Raw genomic sequence first — 24,789 nt, forward strand, 5'->3', positions numbered from 1 at the left:
AGAGAGAGAGAGAGAGAGAGAGAGAGAGAGAGAGAGAGAGAGAGAGAGAGAGAGAGAGAGAGAGAGAGAGAGAGAGAGAACTTGCGATAAGCTTCCCCTGGAAAAAGTGTTTTGAGGCAATAATACATTTTGTTTTCCCTTTAATTTTTGAGTTCATCTTTCCATGAAAAAGAAAAGAGCTTTTATGGTGCTTTTTTTAAACGTGACATGGAACCGTTGGACTGTCTTTTCATCAAATTGTGTCTTGAATATTGACTCGTGGTGCCAAACATTGGCACTTCGAGCTTCAACCTTGAATGTATTATGTGCAATGGGTCTTGAGCATTCAAACTTCCAATCTCAAATGTGGCTTTTGTAAGAGGATTGCCCCATATGCCATGTTAGCTGGATGGCCCTTTTACAAAACGAGGGACCCTCTTGTAATTAAGGAATGTGCACATAGCCTCTACAATAGCAAATTTATAGAGACTCAACACATATGATTTGTGTCAGTTGATAGTTGTAGTGTAGTTTGTGTTGAGACTGTACTTGTAGCAAACCGACAATAGGCAATGAAAATGTGAATCTTCTGTGTGAAAGGTGGTTGTAGCATCTCACAACAAAGCTCTAATAGAAATCATTTGACTCATCATCTCTAAAGTGCATCAACATATAGTGCAACTGTTTTGTTTTCAAGGGCCCTCCATAAATGTATCTAGCAAGCCTAGGAGGGAGCCGCCTAAAGGCGTTTTTGAGGGGCCTTCTATGAGCACACCAGAGTTGTGTACACCCTCTTGCAGCTTATGAAGTGCTTTGGTATGCCTATTCACTGTGGGGCACGTCAACCACCCCCCAAATTGCTTCTAGTGCCTGCTAAACTGGCAAGAACAAGTTTCCCAATCGATCAATGCTTTTTTAAGCTTTAAGACTCTACACTTTTCACGTGTTGGGCACATAGGAATGAGTAGAGTGAAACAAAGACCTGATATAGTGCCGCCATTGTATTATAGAAGAGCCTCGAAAATTTAGAGGCTTCCCAAAAATCTTATAGATTGGGGGTGCTCCCTCATACATGAGCGACGAGCAAGAATCGATCCGGATCCCGTTTATAGTGCATATGAATTTATTTCGAGTTCAAAATGAGTTGAACCGTTGAATGGTTCTCCATGGCGTCTCTCGCTCGAGCTCGTTCACGATTTCGCGCGATCTCTCAACTTTTGGTGAGACAAGAACTCCCTAGCTCCATAGCAAGCATTTTCTGTTCCTGCATTGTCATGTCAGAGATCGCAGACTTTTGCAAGCGCTCAAAGTTTTCATCTGTTGATCGTGCAGCACATTCCCACTAGCTTAGTCAGAACCAAGCTTCGATTCAACTTGATTTATTTCAAACAAAAGCATGAGCATGAGTCGTGTAAACAAATGCAGCTTTCGCCCTGCACTTGGGTTGCAACATCTGAGTACTCATAGGCCCCTTCTCGCCTGATTGTTTTTTGTAGGATCATAACTACTCTGGTCACCCTTACATCTACCTGGAGCATTCTGAAGTCATTGGAGTTCATTCTCTTTTAAGGCAGAGCTCAACTATCTGTCATGCCCACCCATGTCTTTATACATCGCGAAGGGGTTTGCATATGACAGGCGAACAGTTGCATCCTGAGAGTATTGTGTATTCAGAGAAGCAATTACAGACATTCCGATTGCCAAAGGCATCGGCTATTCTGAAAGCAGGAATCTTTGCAAGAGGAGTGCACAAATTGTGGCATAGGCTGATACAAACTGGTTCACAAAGTACATGGGATCATCCTTGGTCACGGGATAAGTTGGCTGAACGCATGGCAAATCTTAGGCAGAAGCGAATTGATACAAAACGCTTGAAAGAGAGGAGGAGGAGGTTAGCTGCTACACAATATTCATCCATGCCAGAGATGCCTCTCCCAAGTCAGCCATTGGAAGGTGTGCTACAACCAAGAACTGAAAATGAGGTAAGTTGATTCAGCAAAACTTATTTTATTGTTATTGGATCTCATATTAGGTTAAGTCTTTTGTGCCCTACTTCTTTGTCCTTATCACATGACATTGGATGAAACACATTAGTTCTTATCCCGTTTGTTTATTAGAAATTGTGAAAATCTTTTCCAATTGCTTCTCAGTAGCTGGAAGAAAAACTTGTTGGCACATAGCAACTCTCAACAATATGTTAGACACTTTGTATTGGTCATCTTTTTAAGAGACTGATGTGTTTCATGCTTTTAGTGCCACAAATTGATTGGTTAATTGGATGTGTGGTTAGTATTTGAGTGAAACAATAGATATACATAGATTATCAGGACAAACCAAGACTGCAATTGCTTAGCCATTTAATAGTTCAGACTTGTCTTTTAACTCTTCAAGAGACTAGATTTTTCATTTGCTTTTTTTTTCACACGTGGTAATTTTGAGCTAGTTTTGACTTAGAAAATTTAAAGTCGTCAATTTGAAAAGGTCTGCCGAAATATAGGCTCATAAAGAGTGTGATCAATGGCACTAATATATGTGTCATTCAATGCAAAACTTGCTCCACAGAGAGATAATTTTATGTTGGATGTTGATCATAAACCTATATGCTTTGAGAATAAGAAATGTGATTTGGTTATTGATCTTAGTCTCACCATGATATTGTGGAAGAAAATTAAGTTGTGTGGAAAAATTCTTCAATAACGCTCTACAAAGAAGAGATGTAAACAATTATCATGAACAAAGTCAATAGACTTAGGTAGACCATGCAGAGGAAATCGAGGAGCTTCTAACATTGGCGCATGAGTACACAATTTTAGTCCATTCATCTGCTAACAAGCACTCAAATGCAGAGAGATCGTGAAAGTTGCAATGAACGTAGGATATTTAACGACTACTTTTTGCCACAAAAATGCAATGAAGTCAACTGGCAGTCATTCTTTTGAGGCCCCCTTGAGCCAGCTCTGGTGATAATGGTCCTTTGGAAATTGTTTTTCAAATTTCAGGCTTTACAAGAGTTCTCAATAAAAAATACACATCCTTTGTGATATTAACTCGCAAGATGATGGTCGGGGACTAGCTTTTTTCTTTTTTTCTTTTTTTTGAATAGTTTGTAAGATATGTTGGAATCACCCTGAAGATTCTTCATTCAACGTGCAGATTTTTATTTATTTCTGATCAAACATTCTTCCGGTCATTACGTGTTCCTAAAGTTGAAATTTATTGAAGGCATTAAGATGCTTAATCAGTTACTTTGTTATGTCATCACATGTACTTGATTTTGATACTCCGTAAGATATTTTTAATAGAAGTGAATGCAGCCTCATTTAAGTTCATTTTTGTATGCAGGAAAGAGTTGCTCCTTTATTTGCACGCAGTGACTTGATTGTTACTCGAAACATCGAGTGGGCCAATGTTTTGGTTGGTTTTGAACAGGTCAGGCATGTTTTTGGTTGGTATTGTGGTTTGATTTTTAAGGCATGTGTGTGACAAGCAATGGAAACAAGTTGCTACAAGGATGAGGTTTTGGCCAAGAAACTTTTAATTGTTTGTTAAGTTTGTTTGCATGAGAACTTAAAAGTTCATGTACATGTGGCAAGTTCCCTTTTTTACTGTTGCTGCAAATCTCTCCCTTATCACCATTGGCGTGATAGTCTTTTTTCTTGAGAACTCATTTTCCTCCTGCTTAGTTGAGACTCCCTCTAAATTAGCTAAAAACATTGGCATGCTCGCCCGCTTACTTGCCATGCTACAAGCAGCGTTGCAAGGAGGCCGTTGCTATAGTGGTCTTTTAACTAACAATTGTTGTACTGTCCTCTAAATGTGAGTGCGTGAGCGAGGAAGCGTGTTTCAGAGTTTCCTACGCTCAAGATGCATGGTCCTACATTCAATGATAGGTCTTCTCCATATTTTTGAGTGAGAGAAGCATGCTTGGGTAAAACTCTAAAACACACAATGCACCCACAAACAAAAGAGAAAAAGAATCTTAACGATTAGATGATTAGTGCGATAACAAAGCTCTGATATTATGTCAGGTGTAGCAGCATAAGAGGAGGTAGAATTGAGCAATCACACCAATCACAATCCCTTGTGGTAACTATGCATTAATGAATGTAACTAACTGTATATCAATGTGGTAAACAGATGGAGGAGAGAGGTGGTATTGATAGACAGACAGATAGATAGATGTGGTATTTGCTTTAGATTAGTGTAAATGGAATCTGCATAGATGCAATACCTCAATGTACCTCAAGGGGTAGATCTGGGGCTTTTTTGCACACCCGATGTGAGAGGAATTGAGTGTTGAACGCTGGCTGCAAAAACACACATCTGGACATGGAGATGAGGCTGGAAAAACAATGGAGAATTCAATGAAAAGATGGCTGAATCATGGAGCCAATGAGCCTTGAGAGCTGCACACGGGCCTGAGAACTATGGGAGCTGCACACAAGCCTGAGAACTATGGTCCTGCATTGTAATTGCGGCAGATGGGGTGCTTACTATGGATTGGAAATGCAGGTGCTATTGGCTGCGGACGAGATAACGAGCAGGCTAATGGAAATGCGAGAGTGAATGACAGGCAATCTCTTCACCAAATAGATGGCCTTGAAAATGTGGGAGAGTGAGAGGAGGAGAGCTCTTTATATAGGGGTAATGTGGCCAAGATCTGCAAGTCATATGCCACCTAGTAAGTAAGCTACCGTCTAGTAAGTGCAATGTGCACATGTGAGTTTCTGGCACTATTTCAGCCACATCTCACTCATTGGTGATGCATTTGCAAGGTTAACTGAGCGGACATGTTCTCCTAGCCCTAAAGTACTTGCTTTGTTTGTTGGATGGCTGTCGAAGTGTAACAACAACCATCAAATGCCTTCATAAACCATTTATACAAGACGGTTTCAAATTGGAGAAACCTATCGAATGGACTTGTTCGGACATGTAGGTTTGCAAACAGGCTCACATAGTTGTCGATACAAAATCCATAGAAACATGGTACGGGGAACATGGTTGGAACGACAAAAGTTAGGGAACGGGGTTGGGGCCTGGAACGACATTTATCAAAGCTATATGTATGTACCATAGTGCTAAGAACACTCTGAGCATTGAATTGCACCAAAAAAGGCAAGAAACATAACTCATAATAGCAAAGTACTCGAATAGTATCAAAGCACCCCAATAAAACACCGATGCCGTTATGGCGAATACAGGTAGATAAGTACATGCCTCAAGGGCTTAAAATGGCAAGTGATAAAGAGGCAAAAAAAGCTAACTACAACGAAACACTCCCCAGACATCTCGTCTGCGTCGTTTTGAGGTTTTCAAGCATACAACGAAACGCTCCCCAAACATCCCGTTTGTGTTGTTTTGAGGTTTAGACAATACCAAAACAATATTTCTCACTACTCCACCCGGGAGTAAAATCACCAAGCATTGAAATTAGTATTAAACCAGAGTCAAAACAATTCAAATGGGCAGCAAGACAGGTTAAAAACAGATACCATTCTTTTCAAACAAATTCCAAACAGGGTCACTAAACAAGTTCTCAAATAGAAGTCAGAAAACTGCCAATTTAAACTGAAAATCCATTCTCGACATTAGTCGAGCTCGAAAGTCGCCGAGGCTTCGGTCCTGAAACTTGCACCAAAATTAGGGTTAGATTTCTTCCATAAGGTTGTAGCAAACCGCAACATGGTCCATAAGCTCTTGCATAGTCGAAACAATCCTCGACAGACAGTGGTGATAGTAGCCCAAAGCTATAGCAATCACACTGGGCCTCCAAGGTTATGAGCTCGAGAAGAGATACCTGTTATGAGATGTCAAAAATTTCAAGTTGTAATCTACTAGGGTTTGGGTGGCAAGCATTTCAGGATACCCCACTCTACTAGAAGCCGCACTCTGAAGGAAGATGTCAGAAACCATATAACTTCGGGCAAGATTTTTCTTGAAAGCTTGCCAAGTCCTTAGAGTGTGCGGCTCGGTAGCTATAGACATCCACCACTGCATGGCATTGCTTCTGAGAAAACAATGGCTCGAAATTGTTTTTGATCCTTCTCGTGCAAGTGATCTTTAATTCCTAATGGCTTATGCCCTATAAGATAGAGCGATCAAGATGGGAGCGCACCCGATGCGCGATGGAGTAAGGGTGGGAGTGCCTAATAAGCTCGGGTTGTTTAATAAAGTTTCATGTAAATCTTGGAAGCGCCATCTTGCTTTGTCTGTTGTTTGGAAGGACTGGTGTGCTTTCAGAAAAGCACACGCCTGAAGCTTTGATACCATGTAAGAGGAACGGGCACCATGTGCCAAAGGAAAAGAATAGACTGAACAACTTTAAGCACTTCAAATAACAACTGATGTCACAAACTGCTGACGTGTCAAAGCCCTAAAGAAGAGAGCCAACTTGCAAATGCCGGCCAAGGGGCCTAAACCCTAAGAAGAACAAGTAACAGAAGAAGAAGTCCTACCAACTTATGGGGACCCCGTTTGCCAAGTGACATAAAGGAAATAAAGCACGACTCACACACACACACAAGAACTTGCAAAGCAGGCTGATGACGTGGCCGATTTTCGAAAATCACGTTGGCTGATGATGTGGCAGAATTGTACGGATTTCCGCTTTTCACGCTGGTGGTGTGGACGTGGCAGGACTGTACGGATTTCCGTAAATTGCGCTGGCAACTTTTTGGCTTTGCTTTTGGACCAGATGCTTTTGAGTTTGAAGGCTTTTCAGTGTAATTGCTTTTTAGGCCAAGGGCCTTTAAATATGAGGTTAGGGCTCAATTCTCTGGCATGCTTCCTGGAGAAGGTGTAGAGTCTGGAGTATCGGCTTCATCACTATGTCCTGGATACCCTTACGGCATAATCTCCTCATCATGAACAAAGATTGGCATCGGATACACGAAGATCCAAATCTTGAGTACAAGAATTTGCTTGCCTCCTATGCGGATATGGAATGAATTGGGGAGTGGATGAGCCACATGGACAAGGTATTGCCATAGGTCAACATCAATTTTAGTCGGCTTAGGATCTAGTGTGGCACCTTGTGAGTGTTTAGAAGGCTGTGCATGATGAGACAGATCATAGTTGCATACCCTCACTTGCACAATACAGTCACTTCAAGCATATAGGGAAATGAATAGTCACTTAAGTCATTTATTAATAATGACTTTGACATAACATTTATAAAAAGTAGGTAGGGCGAATGGCAAGAAGATTCACTTGGCCTTCGGTTGTTAGGACATCAAAACCTAGTAGCCGTAGGGACATCCAGTGCCCACAAGACCTCATCACCTAGCGTTTCCATTGCCAGCACCCCCAGCATCATCGTGGAGACCGTGTCCGTGGTCTCGTGTGCAAGAGCTGTTGGCAGTTGTGTCCACATCGAGTCTATCCAGTTGCCATGTCAGTTCTATGCCGGACCACCCTTGGTCACTTGTATGAGAAAATTGTTATTAGCATGGAGAGCCTTTCCCAGATCTCTCTCTCTCTCTCTCTCATTCTCACATGTCCGGTCTCTCTCTACCTCAGTGATCTCTCTGCTCCACAGGTATGCCTTGTTGATGTTTTTGGCATTGCAGGTATTCTAGATCGGAGTCGAGGTACCCGCCGGATCACAAGCCAGTTCTTGTCTTCATTGCATCTGCCGCCGCTGCCACCTTTGACATGGTATTAGAGTCTTAGGTGTCACAACCACCTTGGAGGTTCAAATTTGGCTGATCCGGTACCATTTTGGACATGATTGAGAGAGAAGAAGCTTGCTGTTTTTTCCTGGTTTTCTCCAAGTTTGGGGCAGATTTGGGTATATGGAGGCTATTGATCCTCGTCTATGACTTCCCTATCTTTACCCTTGTTTACTGCGGCCCCCAACCTCTCTTTACCAAGGGGAACTTGATGGAGGTTTCAGGATGTGTAGCAGTGCTGGATTGCTTTGGTTTTCCCAGATGGAGTCATATTGCCATGCCTTCCCGCAAGGGGAGCAAGCATGCAGTTGCTGGATCCAGAGGGGGAGCTATTCTTTTCCAGCTTCTTCTTCAGAGAGAAGTTTTTGGACAACAATAAGATCTTCTTCAATAGTCGTGGAGCACGTTTCTATGACCATGTTTTCTTTGAGGAGATGGACTGGCAAATTTGTTGTGCCTTTTGCAAATGCACGTCTCTCTTGAATTGTCCACAGAGCCACCTATCTAATGAGTAGCAGGTTGATGATTCGATTGCACTTTTGTACTAGATTGTGGATTATGGATGACCAACGGGGATCTCTTCCCTTCTTGAAGCAAAGGATGTTATTTGATTTCCCATTGTCCATCTAACGATGGAAGTTCCAGTCTCGGTATGCAGCAGTTCAGGTGCATGTTTCAGTGCATGTGTTGGATTTGGCTTTGACAAGCGAGGGGGATACTTCTATCTCCAAAATCACTTCTTGTTTGATCATCCGACTCCCTTGGATGAGGTTTAGAGGTGGAGCATGTCGTGCCAAACCCTTAGCCAACAATGCCAACAGTTGGAGGTGTTTTTTGATGGAGTGTGGACTTCTCCTTTCTCCATGTTCTCTCCTTCCCGGGTGGTAGTTGGCCCTACAGATTTTGTTATTCCTTTGCCCTTTTGTGAGCTTGTCAGTATCAGTTGTAGGACAGTTTAGGATCCTTGTGAGCTAGTCATCACCAGTTTTGGGACAGGTTTGCAACCTATAATGGGCAATTTTACTTGATGTCCGACAAGAGATTTTTCGAGATCCTTTGGGGATGATAGATTTTTACGTAGTGTCGACACTTGGTGGGAACATCTAGTTCCTACTCCCCTAGTCAACAACATTTGGATGCTCCTTCCGTACATCCCTTTGAAGAGCTCCAACCTTGGGGGCAATCCTTCGAGTGTTGATCTGGCCACGGTTGGCTAGTATAGTAGATTCTTCCCTTGCAGTTTTTTGCCCAGCTTTCTGGGCAGAAACCCCAACGTTCTTTACGGGCTTGTTCCCCGAGCCGGTTCCTTTACTCTTTCTTTGAGTATTGGTATCAAGTTGTGTATTGGATATTGATTGCACATCTGAGTTGTGGGTATATTCTTCTCAGCACAAGTACAAAGGACAATTTTGTTGCAGATTTTAAGGAGGCAAGTGACAACAATGGTAGTATAGGTGCTCTTCCAAGTATGTATGTAGTTTGGCATACAGGGTTGTACCTACAGGGTTTATCTTGGCAGATACAGAGAAGTGGCGCACATTTGGTTTGATTTTAGGGAGTTTTTCTTGAGTAGCTAGGTTCTTGTTGGACCCCGATAGCTACTTTGGCAAACATGATTGTAAAAAACCAAACTGCTGACGTGTCAAAGCCCTGAAGAATGGAGTCAACTTGCAGATGCCGGTAGAGGGGCCTAAACCCTAAGAAGAGCAAGTAACAAAAGAAGAATTCCTACCAAGTTATGGGGACCCCGTCCGATGGGGCCCCAAGTGACATAAAAGGAAATAAAGCAGGACCCACACACACACACAAAAGAAATTGCGTAGCTGTTGATGACGTGGCAGGTTGTACGGATTTTCGAAAATTGCGTCGACTGATGATGTGGCAGGCTATACGGATTTCTGTAAATTACGCTGGCAGCTTTTTGGCATTGCTTTTGGACCAAAAGCTTTTGAGTTTGAAGGCTTTCCATGTAAAACTGCTTCTGGGGCCTAGGGCCTTTAAATATGAGGCTAGGGCTCATTCCCTGGCATGCTTCCTGGAGAAGGTGCAGAGTCTGGAGTACCGGCTTGTACTGTGATGATGCAATAAAAAGAAATACCGAAAGGGGCGCCAAGGTTTGGGGCCAATACTCTCTGGGGTGGAATTCCGCCACTCCGTGTCGCGTGTCGTCTCTCTCTCTCTCTCTCTTAGTTTAGTTTCTATTGAAGTGCTAAAAGTTTGTTTAGTCTGTTCTTTTCTATTGGCACGTGGTGCCCGTCTTGTGACAGTGGTATCAGAGCATCAGGCGTGTGCTTTTCTAAAAGCATACCGGTCCTACAAAAGAGCAAACAGAGCTATTGGAATTTTATTCAAGGTATCTTCGGCATTTGACCCCGGACTTATTAGCCACTCCCACCCTTACTTCATCGCGCATCGGGCGTGCTCCCGTCTTCACCGCTCATGTCTTACAGGGTATAAGCCATAAAGATCACTTACAAGAGAAGGATCCAAGATTTGTTTCGAGCTGCTGTTTTTCTCAGAGGCAGTGCCATGCAGATGTTGATAGCTACCAAGCAGCATACTCCAAGTACTTGGCAAGCTTTCAATAAATTTTTTTGCCCGAAGTTATATGGTTTCTGACATCTTCCTTGGGAGTGCAACTTCTCGCAGAGTGGGGTATTCTGAAATGCTTGCCATGGAAACCCTAGCAGATTATAACTTTAAATTTCTTTACATCTCTCAGCAGGTGCCTCTTGTTGATAACCTTGGAGGTCCGGTGTGACTGCTATGACTTGGGACTACCATCGCCGCTAGAGGAACATTGTCTGTTCAAGAGTTGATGGACCATGCTGTGCTCGGCTACGACCTTATGGAATGAACCTAACCCTAATTTTTTTTGGTGCAGGTTTCTGGATGGAAAGTCGGTTGACTTTTCGAGCTCGATTGATGTTGAGATTGCTTTTTAAGTTTGAATTTTGTTTGAGTTCTGTTTGAGAACTTGTTTGGTGATCCTGTTTGAAATTTGTTTGAAATGGATGGTATCTGTTTTGAACCTATCTTGGTACCGATTTGAACTGTTTGACTCTGGTTTTAATACTGGTTTCATTGATTGGTGATTGTACTCCCGGGTGGAGAAGTGAGAAATATTGTTTGAACCACGGAACGACGCAGGCCGATGCCTGGGAAGCGTTCTGTTGTATGCTAGAAAACCTCCGAACGACGCAGGCCGATGCCTGGGGAGGGTTTGGTTGTATGCTTGAACCTCCAAGCGACACAGATTGCGGTCTGGGGAGCGTTTGGTTGTACAATCCTCTAAGCTCATGGCCCGGACCTTTTTAGGGGGAGAGTGACGAGGTAGTCGTTGAGTAGTTTCATACCGCAGACCGTTTGTCTCAGAGGAGTGCTCAGCGGCGCTGTTTGTTGTGTCTTGTAACATGCATATGTAAGCATTTGTGTTGCATTGTGATGTGCGAATTACTGAATATTCCTATTTGGATGAGATTGCTTGGGTATAAAATTTTAGTGCATCAAGACACCTGTGGAAGATCAGCACGGTCTGGGTGTGATGGCTAATTTTACTACGCTGGGATATCAAGAGTTCCGATTTGGACGAAAGGAGAAGCTAACTCCTTGATCAAAAGAGCCGAAAGGAGAAGCTAACTCCTTAACAAAAAGAGCAAATTGATTGTCTCTCCGAATGTCCCTTGGAAATTTTTGAGCTAACTTGAGTTGTTTTGCAGATATGTTGTAATCGCGGACGATTACTCTTTTTCAAGAAGGTGAGATGTAACAAACTGCTGACGTGTCAAAGCCCTGAAGAATGGAGTCAACTTGCAGATGCCGGTCGAGGGGCCTAAACCCTAAGAAGAACAAGTAACAAAAGAAGAAGTCCTACCAACTTATGGGGACCTCGTCCGATGGGGCCCCAAGTGATATAAAAGGAAATAAAGCAGGATCCACACACACACACACACACACACACACACACACACACACACACACACACAAAAGAAATCGCGTAGCTGTTGATGACGTGGCAGGCTCTATAGATTTTCGTAAATTACACTGACAACTTTTTGGCATTGCTTTTGGACCAGAAGCTTTTGAGTTTGAAGGCTTTTTATGTAAAACTGCTTTTGGGGCCTAGGGCCTTTAAATATGAGGCTAGGGCTCATTCTCTGGCATGCTTCCTGGAGAAGGTACAAAGTTTGGAGTATCGGCTTGTATTGTGTTGATGCAATATAAAGAACCTTTAAATATGAGGCTAGGGCTCATTCTCTGGCATGCTTCCTGGAGAAGGCGCAAAGTCTGGAGTATCGGCTTGTACTGTGTTGATGCAATATAAAGAAATACCGAAAGGGGCGCCAAGGTTTGGGGCCAATACTCTCTGGGGTGGAATTCCGCCACACGGAATTCCACTCCGTGTCGCGTGTCGTCTCTCTCTCTTTCTCTCTCTCTCTCTCTCTCTCTCTCTCTCTCTCTCTCTCTCTCTCTCTCTCTGCCCCTGCTCGCTGTTGCCTCTCCTCGCCCTGCTCGCTGCCCTGCGCGCTCCCGCTCCCTACCCCTGCTTGCTGCCCTGCGCGCTCCCGCTCCCTACCCCTGCTAGTTGCTCGCTGCCCTGTCCCTGCCTCGCCCCGCCTGCAGCCCCGCCACGCTTTCCTCCCCTCTCTGCGTTGCTATGCCCGCCCCTCCCTCGCCCTGCTGCTCCCTGCGTAAGGTGTCCCCGGACCTCTTCTACGTGTAGGATGTCCCTCCCCCCTTTCTCTACGCGTAGGTTGTCCCTCCCCCCCTCTTTTTACGCGTAGGGTGTCCCCCCCTTCTTCTACGCATAGGTTGTCCCAAAATTTTAAATTTTAATTAATAATAATAATAATAATAATTATTTTTAACACTCGCTATGGTGTATCAGCTCTCTCGTTTGCACTCTATCGCTCCCCCTCCCTTGCCGTACCGCCCCATGCTCCCCCGCCCGCCCAGCTACCGCGCCCGCTGCTAGTGTGGGTACACACGTACGTTTAGGGACCCCTTGGCGAACGGCGATCAAGCATGAGGAAGCTGAACAATAGAGCCGACCCCCTAGAGGATGCCATTCAAAAGTGCAAAGAGGAAATGACGGAGATCACTACCAAGATGAACCGCAAGCTCTGGGGCACAATAAACATGCTCGAAGAACGCGTGCTGATCCAAGAGAGCAAGATAAGTACGTTGGAAGACCGAGTGACGACTCAAGAGGTAGATTGCGTCGCTCAAGAAAGATCTCGCCGAAGCGCGATCAAGAAGCACACTGGAAGAGGGCGAACTGCAACCCTCAGTAATCGAAGAAATCAACACAATCAAGGAGCAAGTATGGGCCATCAAATTGGGAGAAGAGCAACACAAAGAAATGACGACTTCCTGGGTGGATGTTCTTACCAAGACTCAACAGAAGGCGGACGAAGCCGAGAAATGGATCAAGGTGGCCAAGAAAGGAAAAGGCAAGGAGATAACGCACACGTCCACACCCACTATCATTAATTAGACACTAGAGGAGGAGCAAAGGAGACGGGTGCGCTCTTTGCATGTGAGAATTTGCGGCCTTAAAGACAAAGGCAATGTTGACGAAGACGTAAAAGAACTCACAGCCTTGATGGGCGTTCATGAGCCAACACACACAAGGGCATGGAGAGTGGGCAACATAAAGAAAAATGGAAGCAGTGGAGAAACCTCAAAAGAAAGAACACTCATCCTCCGTTTTCCCTCCATGGAAGCGAAGAAGTCCTTCTTGAAGAAAAGACCAACTCTTAAAGAGACTGGCATCTTTCTCGGGGATGATCTCACCCTCTCGCAGATCGCTCATATGCAGGAAGTAATGCCGAAGATTAGAGCAGCAAGGGGAAAAGGCAAGATTGCCTTCTACTGAGACGGAAAAGTGGTAATACTAGAGCGACGCTCCACATGACGGTGCGAGACTTATGGGACCACACTCAAAGTGGCTGCTTGGAACTGTAATGGATCTATGCGTCTTAATGTAGGTGCTTTTGAGGATAGCTTTACTGGAAGAGACATCATCTTTTACTCTGAGACACACTAGGCCCCTAGGCAATCCATGCCTCACATCAGTGGATACAGGTGGGAGACAACTTACAGATAGGAGACACGCTCAGAACGCAGAGGGCGGGCCTCGGGGAGAGTGGCAGTGTTATTTAGAGAGGATCTGCAGCCACTGATACATATAGCCCGCAGGGATGAGCAGGCTAGGTACATGTGGGTGAGATTGAAAGCAGAGACAGGCAGATATCTCTACCTAGCTATTTGCTACTTTCCCCTGAGTACATCAGTTTATGCATCACCCAGAGGACAGTCCCCTTTCTCTATTCTGGATGATGACATATGGGAGTTCTCTAGGGATGGTGACATTATCATCCTAGGGGACTTCAATGCTAGGACTGCCCATCACCAGGCAGTTTTTTATGATACTTCAGAAGAGATGCTAAGAGAGCTCGATGTTGTGGAGACGGGCCTGTCCAGACTATCACACGATGTGGAATATACCGAGTATGGGCGACACCTGATAGACATGGGCACTGCACATGGTTTGGCCATCTTGAACGGCCTACAGAGATTTCCTGCTGCGGGAGGTTTTACATGTTTCCCTCACAGGCATGGAGCCAGCACAGTGGACTATGTCATGGCACAACCGAATCTCATCTCTAGTATCGAGGATCTCACAGTTGGGCCCAGACCGGTCGGGGTAGCAGTAGATCATGCTCTGGTGTTGATGACCATCTCTTTCCAGTTCAGTGTAGCACACAGGCCACGGGTAGCAGCCCCTACTCGCTACACATTCACACGGGAGACGGATTCTGTATACATGGACGGGATCTACAGACGCCTATGCACTGAGGACCCGGGGCGACCTCTGGAGGAGCTAACTACTATACTGACATAGACATTACATGAGGCAGCAGGAGAAGCATACCCACACACCCAGCCTGAGTAGAGCCGCCGATCAGGGATCATGCCTCAAAACAGCTCGTATGATGAGGAGTGCCGCCAGACTAGAGCCAGACTTCAGAGGGAGGTGCTTTTGGGGGACGTCACTCATAGGCAGTCACAGATTGACTTCCGATGCCTGGTACGGCGGAAGAAGAGGGCTTTTTTGGCTCGACTCGAACGGGATCTATATTAGCTATTCTTGAGTCAGGACTCGCGTGAAGCGTGGTGGCTCTTTCATGAGCCGTTCCCCCCCCCCCCCCGCTATTTCCTCCACAGACCCCTGGGGTCAGTACGCATCATCTTTGTACACAATACCTAGACAGCCGCCCCTCCCCAACCCCCCCGACCCATGTCCACACACATGTACTTTTTTCACCGTTGAGATGGTGAAGGAAGCTATTGATAGGATGAGGACTGAGAGAGCATATGATCATGATGGCTTAGTCGCTGAGCATTTCATGCATGCCAAAGATCTACTGGCAGAGCTTCTAGCAGTTATGTTTAACCGTGCTATGTGTGAGGGCCTACCGGACACTTGGAGCCTATCTACGATAGTACCTATCTTCAAGTCAGGAGACCCCATGGAGCCTGGGAATTATCGCACTATTATGATTGGGCGCACACTGGCACGATTGTATGCATCCATTCTTGAGCAATAGTTGAGTAGATGGGCAGAGAGGGAAGGAATGCGTGCAACTGGGCAGGCAGGGTTCAGGAGAGGCTTCTCTACTCTTGACCACATCTTGACACTCAGGGCCATCATTGAGGAAGGCAGATCTCATAGGAGACGGATCTATTGTAGCTTTGTGGACTTCCGCAAAGTTTTTGACACAGTACCCAGAGCTAGATTGATGCGCAGATTACAGGAAATGGGAGAACCCACAGAGCTCATTTGGGGGATCATGGCATTATACAGATCAGTAGTAGGGCATGTACGCATCCCGGAGGGACTCTCAATACCGCTTCACTCCACTATTGGGGTGAAGCAAGGATGCCCGCTCTCTCCTACTCTTTTCGGTATGTATGTGGATGAGGTTTCTGACTACATTGACAGGGATGGGGATAAAGGTGCACAGTTGGCAGGGACATGGATTCCACTTTCGTTATATGCGGACGATATTGTGTTGATCTCCGAATCCCCAGAGGGAATGCAACGCCAATTGGCTGCTTTGCATACGTTTGCCCACGAAAGTGGTTTGTTTGTCAACCTTGGTAAAACCAAGGTTATGGTGTTTAATACCACCCCACAGTGGATCAAGAGATCAACACCTACATTCACATACGGCCAGGAGATTGTGGAGTACACAGACGCTTACACTTACCTTGGACTAGTTTTTACTGGACCCACATTCTCACTCAGAAGAGCAGCAGAGACCAGACTGACTAGAGCCCACGCAGCATTGGGTAGATTGGAGAGGATGTGTTCACCTTGGTGGCCTCAGCATTGCTCTATGGGGCTGAGATATGGGGACCTTCATTGGATCACCACGAGAGGTCGGGTCGCACGGACGGATGGGGGAACATGGAGAAACCTCTCGTCTCTATGATCTCGCGGCTCATTAGAGCCAAGACATCAGTACCACGGGCCATTATCCGAGCAGAGCTAGCGGCCCCCCCACTAGTGGTAGAGGCGCTCACCAGATTAGTCTCCTTCATAAACCGCACATGGGAACTTCCCAGAGACAGATATACTCGCATAGCACTTGAGTCCTCTCGACAGTTAGCCATACAAGGAGATACAACATGCTGGTATGGGGAGATGACATCATGGTTCCAGGCGCATGGGTTCAGCATAGACAGGCTGCCACCATTCCAGTACTCATTGGATGCACCATATCTCATTCTTACACAGTCGGAGATCACCAAGCTCATCTGCCAAGACCTGACCCAGCTAGACACCAGGAGGACATGGATACAACCAGCACAAGAACTGGGCACGAAGATGGCTTTCTACAGAGACCACCTTCTCCAGCTTACGGAAGATGGTTTTGTGACGAGACCCAGATACATGGATACCCACTTGTCTCATGGGATACGATGTGCTATTGGCCAGTTACGCACATCGTCTCACCAGCTGCGGATTGAAACTGGGAGATACAACGGAGTACCAGCAGAGGCCAGGACATGCCCCTTGTGTGGCATGGAACCTGCGACAGAGGTGCATTATACATGCCAGTGCCCCGTCTACTACGAGATACGAGGCCGCTTCCATTGCTTGTTCAGAGAGGGTTTTGGACCACTCTCAAGAGTAATGGGATACGAAGATCAAAGATGCCTGGGTTTGTTCTTGCTCGAGCTACGCAGACACAAAGAGAGCCTGATGAATGGCGAGGCTAACCAGTCTCAAAGACGGATTACAGACTTCTTCAGAGCAGACACGGGACAGCCGCAAGAGCCACTCCCACAGCAGAGCTCCCCCTCGTCTCACGCCAGAGGCACACTGATCGACCGAGCGATTGAACTGGGGAAATCCAGGCGCCCACGACTGCAAAGGACTACACGGCATCGACAGAGGCTACGTCAAAAGATTCAGAGCACGCTGGCCAGGCATGCACGACGCCCGGTCAAACTACTAACCATGGAGGAAATTGATGAGATTCGCCAACGATCGATGCTAGATCTTTTGTGATTCAGCTATCCCAACTAGCCGCCCATTTTTGCTTAGTTTTCGGCTTAGCTCACATCGACCAATCTAGAATCCCATTATATATATATCTTTGTTTTGTACTGTTGTTAGGTTATTTTGTTACTCTGACTTTGTATCAGATCCACCACCTTGTAACTTTCTGGTCTCATAGGTCACTATGGCCTTTTGAAGACGTTAATATAACATTTCATTTCATTTTCATTTCTCTCTCTCTCTCTCTCTCTCTCTCTCTCTCTCTCTCTCTCTCTCTCTCTCTCTCTCAGTTCTGTTTCTATTGAAGTGCTAAAACTCTGTTCAGTTTGTTCTTTTCTATTGGCACGTGGTGCCCGTCTTGTGACAATGATCCTCAGGTGATGACCTTTCATGTCCTGCTATTCTTAACAGTCCGAGTTTACTGGTGGTGTGATTCTCTTTGAGTCTCGAGTTCCATGAGATTCAGGTTTTGCTATTCAGTTACAGAGGAAGCAATTTTACTCCAGGTTGTCTCAAATTTCTTTCTGGTGGTACTTATTCTCTTTTCCTAGGATTGAGCGGGAAGGGGGAGCTTCGACCTTGGGAGGTGTCCTCGGCCTCAGCTCTCGAGCTTTCAGTGACAGTATTTGCTCTATTCCGATGTGTGGTTGAGTGAGTTGTTACCACATAGCGTATTCTTTAGGATACTTCTCCTTCAGAGGGCGCTTCCAGGTTATTATCTTCAGTCGACTACCGGTGCCCCATTCAGCGGAGTACCATGCAGGTGTCTTCTAGTCCTTGGTTTCCTTGCCCGTTTCTCGCGGCTTTGGATGGTGTGTTTTTAACCCACAATGCATTTGTATCTTGGCGGATGTTCTTTTGTAGCGAATTTGGTGGTTGCCTCGTCTATTGGATTCGTGGTGTGAGAGTTGCTCTTCCGAGTGCATCCATGCAGTAGTTCCTATGCCTTGTCTTCTAGATTGATCCGTGGAGACTGTACCATTTAGGACACACTTACTTCCCTTATCCCTCGTATTCGTGAGGCCAGAGGCTGGAGCACTCTTACTGTTAATTGTTGAGTTTAAATTTGTTAAAACTTAAGACTAATGCTGTCAACTTGCTGAGTTTTGTTCCTTTCAACGAATGGCCTGCCCTATCCAGTCCCTATTTGCCCTCAAGGTATAGAAATTTGAACTGCACTAATTAGGATATTTTGCTTCCCCTTAGATTTTACATTAATTTTCAAATTTTGTCAAAGTAGTTTCTTTATGACATAACTTTGCTCATGAGGTTTTAAAACTGACATTCTGTTATCATCTGTTACAGGAAAACAAATATGTTATCATGGATCCTCGACAGTCATTAACTGTAAATTAGTTCTAGAGATATTACATTATAATCTGCTTTAGTTAAAATGCATGTAGTGTTTGAGGACCTACTCTGCAATGTGGTGTTGCAGGTTGTTGGCTACATAGCTGAATCTAGCAACTTTTTATCTCGTCAGGCAAAGATACCTCTCAGACCCATTTCGCTTAAATTTGTGGGTCTGTGGAGTTGTTCCAAGCTAATGCTTGAGAATGCTGTTGCTTTCTAAACAGTTTCTCCGGTCCCGACGGCCATTTGAAGCTGCCATCATGGATGCAGCTGGCTCTCTGTTGTTTAAGGTTTATGAGCTTTTCTAAAATATAAAGCATAGTCAGGAGCATTGACATCTACTCCTATGAAGCATCCTTGTAATGTCTTTCTTCATTCTGTCTTTACAGGTGAGGAGGCCAATCTGGTTTATTAACAGCACCATTTATGCTGAAGTGGGTGACGAGGTACATTTCAGTCGTTTTGAACATACACATCAAAGTTTCAGGATTTTGCCTGGACTTTGGGCGTATCTTATGAGAGATTAATTTTTGAACAATTGTATTGGTGTAGACACTACGTCCAGGCATTTAGACATAGTAATAAAGATCACTTACACATGATAGCAGTTAGTCAATATGGAATTGTGTGTCTATTTCTATGGCTCTGTGGGCAAGTGTGTGCGTGTATTCCTTTTCGCTCTCTGTGGACTAGGTGTTTCCCATATTCAGTGCATCTCATGGTCTTGCAGCATAACTTTTGAGTTTTATTTTCCACACGATGGGACTGAAAGGAGTTTTTTATTCTAGGTTGTGGGTTTTGCAAAAAGGAGATGGCATTTGTGGAGGCGGATTTATGATGTTTATTTAGGGTAAACGTTCAACCCTTATTTCTTTACGAGGAATGTTTTGTACTAAAATATTTCTTCCGCTGGGGCTCTTTCATGCTATGCTTTTTGTTACTTAGTTGACAAGTGCTGTTTTGGTTGGCAGAAAGAGACAATTTGCTGTTGTTGAGAACCCTGGGCTTTGGAATTGGACTTTCACCCTCAAAGATGAGGATGGAAATCCATTGGCTGAGATCGATCGGCATTTCCGTGGATTTGGTTATGAGGTGCTCTCTCTTCATGGGATTGTGCTGGTTGTTGGATTGCCTGTATTATGTTCTTTCTTCTAACTGAAAAACAAACAACGTCCGCTTGGTACAATCAAATGAAAGCAACTCAAGTGCATGTGCTTGGTACAATTAAATGAAGCAACTCAAGTCCATTGGCTGTTGCTGGGAGAAAGACCTCATATGACTGTTTTTTTCCTACTCTCTTGCAATGGCAATCTTTTACTTCTGTGATCTATATGTGTCTCATGTATGGAGTTGTGTATTGTGCACTCTTTGACCAAGAACGAATGGTGCTTCTTGTGTAGATGCTTACGGATGCTGGCCAGTATGCAATACGATTTGGGGAGGTTGCTTCAAACTATCATCCTGCAACGAAGCAACACACTTTGACTGCACACTCATCTGAACTGCAGGGGATCAGTGTTAATCCTGGAGTCGAGGCATTGCTTTTGTACTAATTTTTTTTTGGCAATTCAATGAGACCCTCAGGCAAGTAACAGATGTCAATGGTGGATTGTCATGCAGGGTGAAACATTTATACCTGCACGCCCCCTAAATCTTATGGAACGCACAGTAACACTGGCTTTAGCAATCTCTCTTGATAACGATTATTTCTCGAGGAGTCGTGGGTAAGTCTCAGATCTATTTGTTCCATTCATTTGCACAGAAGCATTCTAAGCATGGGCCCAAGAGAATTTTGTTAAAGTAAAAAGGGTGATGGTCCCCTCATTTGATGATAAAGATATCCTGCACTGATGCCCTTTCTTGTAATGCTAACAGTGGGTGTCATGGCCGCAGGTTTTTCATGTTCCCGTTCTTCTCTGAGGAGCCGTAGCTCTGCAGACTTTTGTTGTATGACTTAGCCTGAAATAGCACGTTTTATCCCGAGGAAGTGAAGAGGCTTCATTAGTTCTTCCATCATAGAGATTGTGGTTTAGTGTTGTTTCTTCGTGTGTACAGATTTGGCTTTGGACGCTATGCCAGAAGATAAGAACAAGGGCATGATATGAATGGTTACATAACCTTTTGCAAATACCAGTATAGTCGATGTGTGGACACCACCCGAGCAGTTACTTTGTCTCAAATTGTTTTAAGCAAGGAATAGCCTGGCTTCTGGAGACTCTTGTCAATTACATCTCACAAAGCGTTTTGGGGTGGCACTGTCCATGAGATGAGATCCATAGTTGGTGTACTTAGAATCCAAATTGATGTGCTTGGACTTTCTTGTCTAAAGAATTTCGACAGGGAACTGCGTGATTCTCCTCTCTCCTTGTTCCAAAAGTGGTTTTTTGCTGCGTAATGTTGACTATTTTGAGATTTTGAAAGCATTTTACACCCTAAATATATTCAAAGATCTGTCTGTCAGTGTTCGCAAAAAAACCAGGGATTAGTGTATTCATAACTCTCCAACAGTAAGGCTTTGGCCTCTCACCCTACGGGTCGTGGGTTCGAATCCCCCGTTGTGTCATCTCTAGAGGGACACCTTGTGCTCACCTGGCGTTCACGTTGCTAGGGCTCTTGCCCTTGGACACTCGAGTGCATCCTCCTCCTGGGGTGGGTCACCCGAGGAGGAGGTTCCTAGCTGGTTGCTACGATTTCTCTCCGTTGTTCCGAGCACGTGGTGCATCAATTAGGTGGCCATGGTGATGCCTATGCGTGGCTCTTGCCCGATGGTACGCGGCCCTTGCATGACCATGTTTTTGGAAAGGATAAGCGCCTCCTCGTGTGGGCCCTCTGGTGCTGTGAAAGATTTTTTTATTTTTATTTTTGCAAAATTCCGACTAGGTTCCCAGCTTGCCTTAAAGAAAGTGAGCAAAATTTGTGTAAATACTGGCAAATGCTTCAAATTTTGACCTAAAAGCTAGAAGAGTTTTTAAAGGAGCCCTTATTTTCTTCTGTTAGGCAAAATGTTTTTAGCATGACCTTCTTTAAATCATATTGAGTGGTTGTTCACATATGTTGAGAACTTAATGAAGTATCGGGGTGGCATGGTGGTGCTGGGATTTACTGTTTTCCATCGAAGATAATTGGTTGGGAAAGCCTTGTTTATATGGAGGTGTTAAAGAGTAAATATGGTGCTGAATGTCCATACATGATTGTAATGTGTGCTTGTGCGACAAACACAACAAGGTTTTGTATATTTTCCAAGCGAAGGAAGGATTAATAGACTCTGTGTTTTCTTAAAGGGTTGTATCAACAAGAACCGATGTAGATGTCATATACGGTGCTTAGAGTGTGCCCACCAAATGTACAATGTGTAGGAGAGTCATCAAGAATGTGGTTTTGTTGGTGAATTAAAATGACCTTCAATCTTTTTGCTTCAACATTTTCATTGCATGTGATGGGTGTGGGTGCATGCCAGTGAGGAGGGGGTGGAGGGGGAAGAGAGTGGAGGATGGGGTGGAGAGAGAGAGAGAGGGGGGGTGGAGGTGCAAGAGAAACATAGGAAAGGGGGGGTGGAGGAGAAGGACAAAGGAGTGGGGTTAGAGAGAGAGAGAGAGAGAGAGAGAGAGAGAGAGAGAGAGGGTCAAGGGAGAGAAAAAAGGAGCAAAAGTGATGGTGATGACAATGTGGGATCGAGATGTGTTTATCAAGGAAAAAAATCAAGAGAACACGCAAGAGAGAGAACAAAGTTGACAAAGAAGGGAGAAAATTTTTTTTTGAAATCTGCTCGTCAGATTCCAAAATAACGCTCGTCAAAAGATGCTCTCCAAAAAATATTCCCCGCACTCAAGCACTATTAGGTTTTGAGCATTATTTGTCCGCAAATCTCTCTTCGGGCAATCAATATGTGAGACATTCTTATTCTATTAGCTTTGCCTTATTCATCAAAGTTCATTTATGCAACTACTCTAGATGTGTATTTTGTCTTCGGAATGTAGTCTATAATGATGTGATGATATTCTTCCATTCTCAGCCAACTAAGTGAGTCTAAGCAATTGTATCTTCTCCTAAACTTGAAGTATGTGTCCCACTAAACCTGATGTGCTCCTTTGAACATGATAGCCTTGCTCCATAGTTTGCGAATTCTTGACACATTTAGGATCTCACTTACTTTCCTTATTGTGTATACTACTACCCCCCCTGCGGCTTGCCAGCTGGAATAGAACGACCACGGATTGCTAATGATCTTGGGTTGTTGACCCCTCTAGAATGGGGTTGTTATATAGTGACGGGAACAAACATGGGCATGGTCTTATTCATCGAGTAATATGTGTTATTGGTGGCTTCCTTCCATTTATATCAAGCCCATATAATGGAGTAAATCCTAGGCAGCCAACGGAGAATTTAAGACACATCGATTTAACTTTTTTGCACGCAAGCATAGTGGTAGTGGAGAAATGTTAAGAAAGCACATTTTGGCAGATTGAAAAGTTGGGTTATTTTATAAAAAAGTTATCAAATCCTTTTGAATTTATGATTAAACAATGATTTTTTAAGAGCTTTTCCAAACTGAAAATTTGTAGTTCACAAGTAAAAGTAGGTGCATTGTAAATGTTTATAGGTTTTCTCTGAACAATGTTGAGCAAGAGCGAATATTGGATGCTTCTAAAAGCCACATAAAAAACAATCATCAATTACATGCAAATAGATAATTTTTCTAACAATCACATTTAACAATGAATTTTTTATGGTCAAGAAGTGTAAGATAGTGTGGAGAAATAGCCCTAAGCCCTAAGGGTTTAGTTTGTGATGATTTAGTAAGAGGTTAAGACAAATTGTTGCAACCTTTGCAATCATGTAGACCGTACACCGTATAACGTATAATACGATACCTATATTTATTTAGCTGTATTAAACGGTGCTGTTACCATATACATGTGGTAGTGATGTGTCTGAACACACTAGGACCGCCGTGGCATTTTTCCCTCTCTAGAAGGTTTTTTCCCCCGTGCATTGTATATACGCCCATCACTCTAGGGCTATCTATCTTTCCATTGCACACTAAGTAATACACTCTCAGTTGTGTGCCTTGAGCTTCCTTCGTCTTCTCCAAGCTGTGTGCTTTCTCTGCAACCCTAATTCCAACAATTGGTATCAGAGCAGGTTGCGTCCTCCCGGGCTTAGTCGTCAGCAACTCCAACACACACCTACTCATTTTCTCCGATTTACGTGAGCATTGGCGAGCATTCGCAAGTCGACAAAGATTTCAGGCTGGCTCAAAGAGCTTAGTCTGCTCAAATTTCTGATTCAGGCTCTTTTCAGGCTCCGTTTCCACTACAGGAAGTACTGCACACGCTATTTCGGCATTTTGTGCAGAATTTCTGTCAGTGTCATTTTTTGCATAACATGTGCCTTACAGTCTTGTATGGTTTGTGCTATATAGCACATGTGGTTCTTGCTTCGTTTCTCCTCTTTTTGGACAGTTTTCACATCAGGTGCAACATTTACCATGATTGACAACAACACAGATGTGTTCAAGATGTTTGCTGCTGAGGACAGATTGGATGGGGACAATTACCCTATGTGGGTTTACATGATGCAACATGTTCTTGTGTCAAAGGGCTTCTGGAATATTGTGCAGGGCATTGATGTACATCCTGGTTTTGAGGATGTAGGCAATGTTGAGGATGTGGCAGGTCTTGCTGCAAGGATTGCTGCTATTAGAGTTGTTTTGCCTACGATAGAACAATCTTGTTAGGATGTGAAGGCTCATGGATTGATTGCGTTGTTTGTGAAGCACACCATTGTTCCTCACATTCGTTCGACAAAATTTGCAAAACAGGCTTGGGATATTTTGGCTAGTCTTGCAAGTCGCAATGAGGGTAAAATTGCTTTGCTCCGTAAAGAGCTGGGGTCGAAGATTATGCATGAGAAAGATGATATGGACACTTTCCTTGCTGGTGTCAAGGATATCAATGAGCAACTTATTCTGCAGGTGAAGTCATTTCAGGGAAATTCTCTTGTGCAGACTGCTCTTATGCCTTACTAGATTCTTACCAGACTTTTCCTAGTACTTGGAGACTTATGACCCAAGAAAATCCTGAAGTTGTCAAGTTTGATGCATTATGCACATTGCTATTACAAGAGTCACTTTCCAAAAAAAAAGGACTAGACAGCGTGCAGTTGAACAGGATTTTATTGCTTCTCAAAGAAAGGGTGGTAACAACAATGCAA

At 44.3% G+C, this 24,789-nt stretch overlaps 1 protein-coding gene across 1 annotated transcript; it reads left to right on the forward strand.

Moving 5' to 3' along the window:
* Positions 1–1,052: 1,052 nt before the first annotated feature.
* On the forward strand, positions 1,053–20,932 carry LOC147446020 (scramblase-like protein). The gene is made up of 12 exons (XM_086525334.1): positions 1,053–1,199; positions 1,476–1,961; positions 3,322–3,408; positions 18,529–18,570; positions 18,662–18,706; positions 18,801–18,866; positions 18,966–19,022; positions 19,365–19,426; positions 19,548–19,668; positions 19,977–20,111; positions 20,197–20,300; positions 20,470–20,932. Exons 1-12 carry the CDS (start codon positions 1,146–1,148, stop codon positions 20,504–20,506), a joined length of 1,296 nt encoding a protein of 431 aa, XP_086381460.1. The 5' UTR covers positions 1,053–1,145; the 3' UTR covers positions 20,507–20,932.
* The last annotated feature ends 3,857 nt before the right edge of the window (positions 20,933–24,789 follow it).

This window comes from Adiantum capillus-veneris, chromosome 12 (genome assembly GCF_014529385.1).
Source record: "Adiantum capillus-veneris isolate H3 chromosome 12, ASM1452938v2, whole genome shotgun sequence".
Lineage (NCBI taxonomy): Eukaryota > Viridiplantae > Streptophyta > Polypodiopsida > Polypodiales > Pteridaceae > Adiantum > Adiantum capillus-veneris.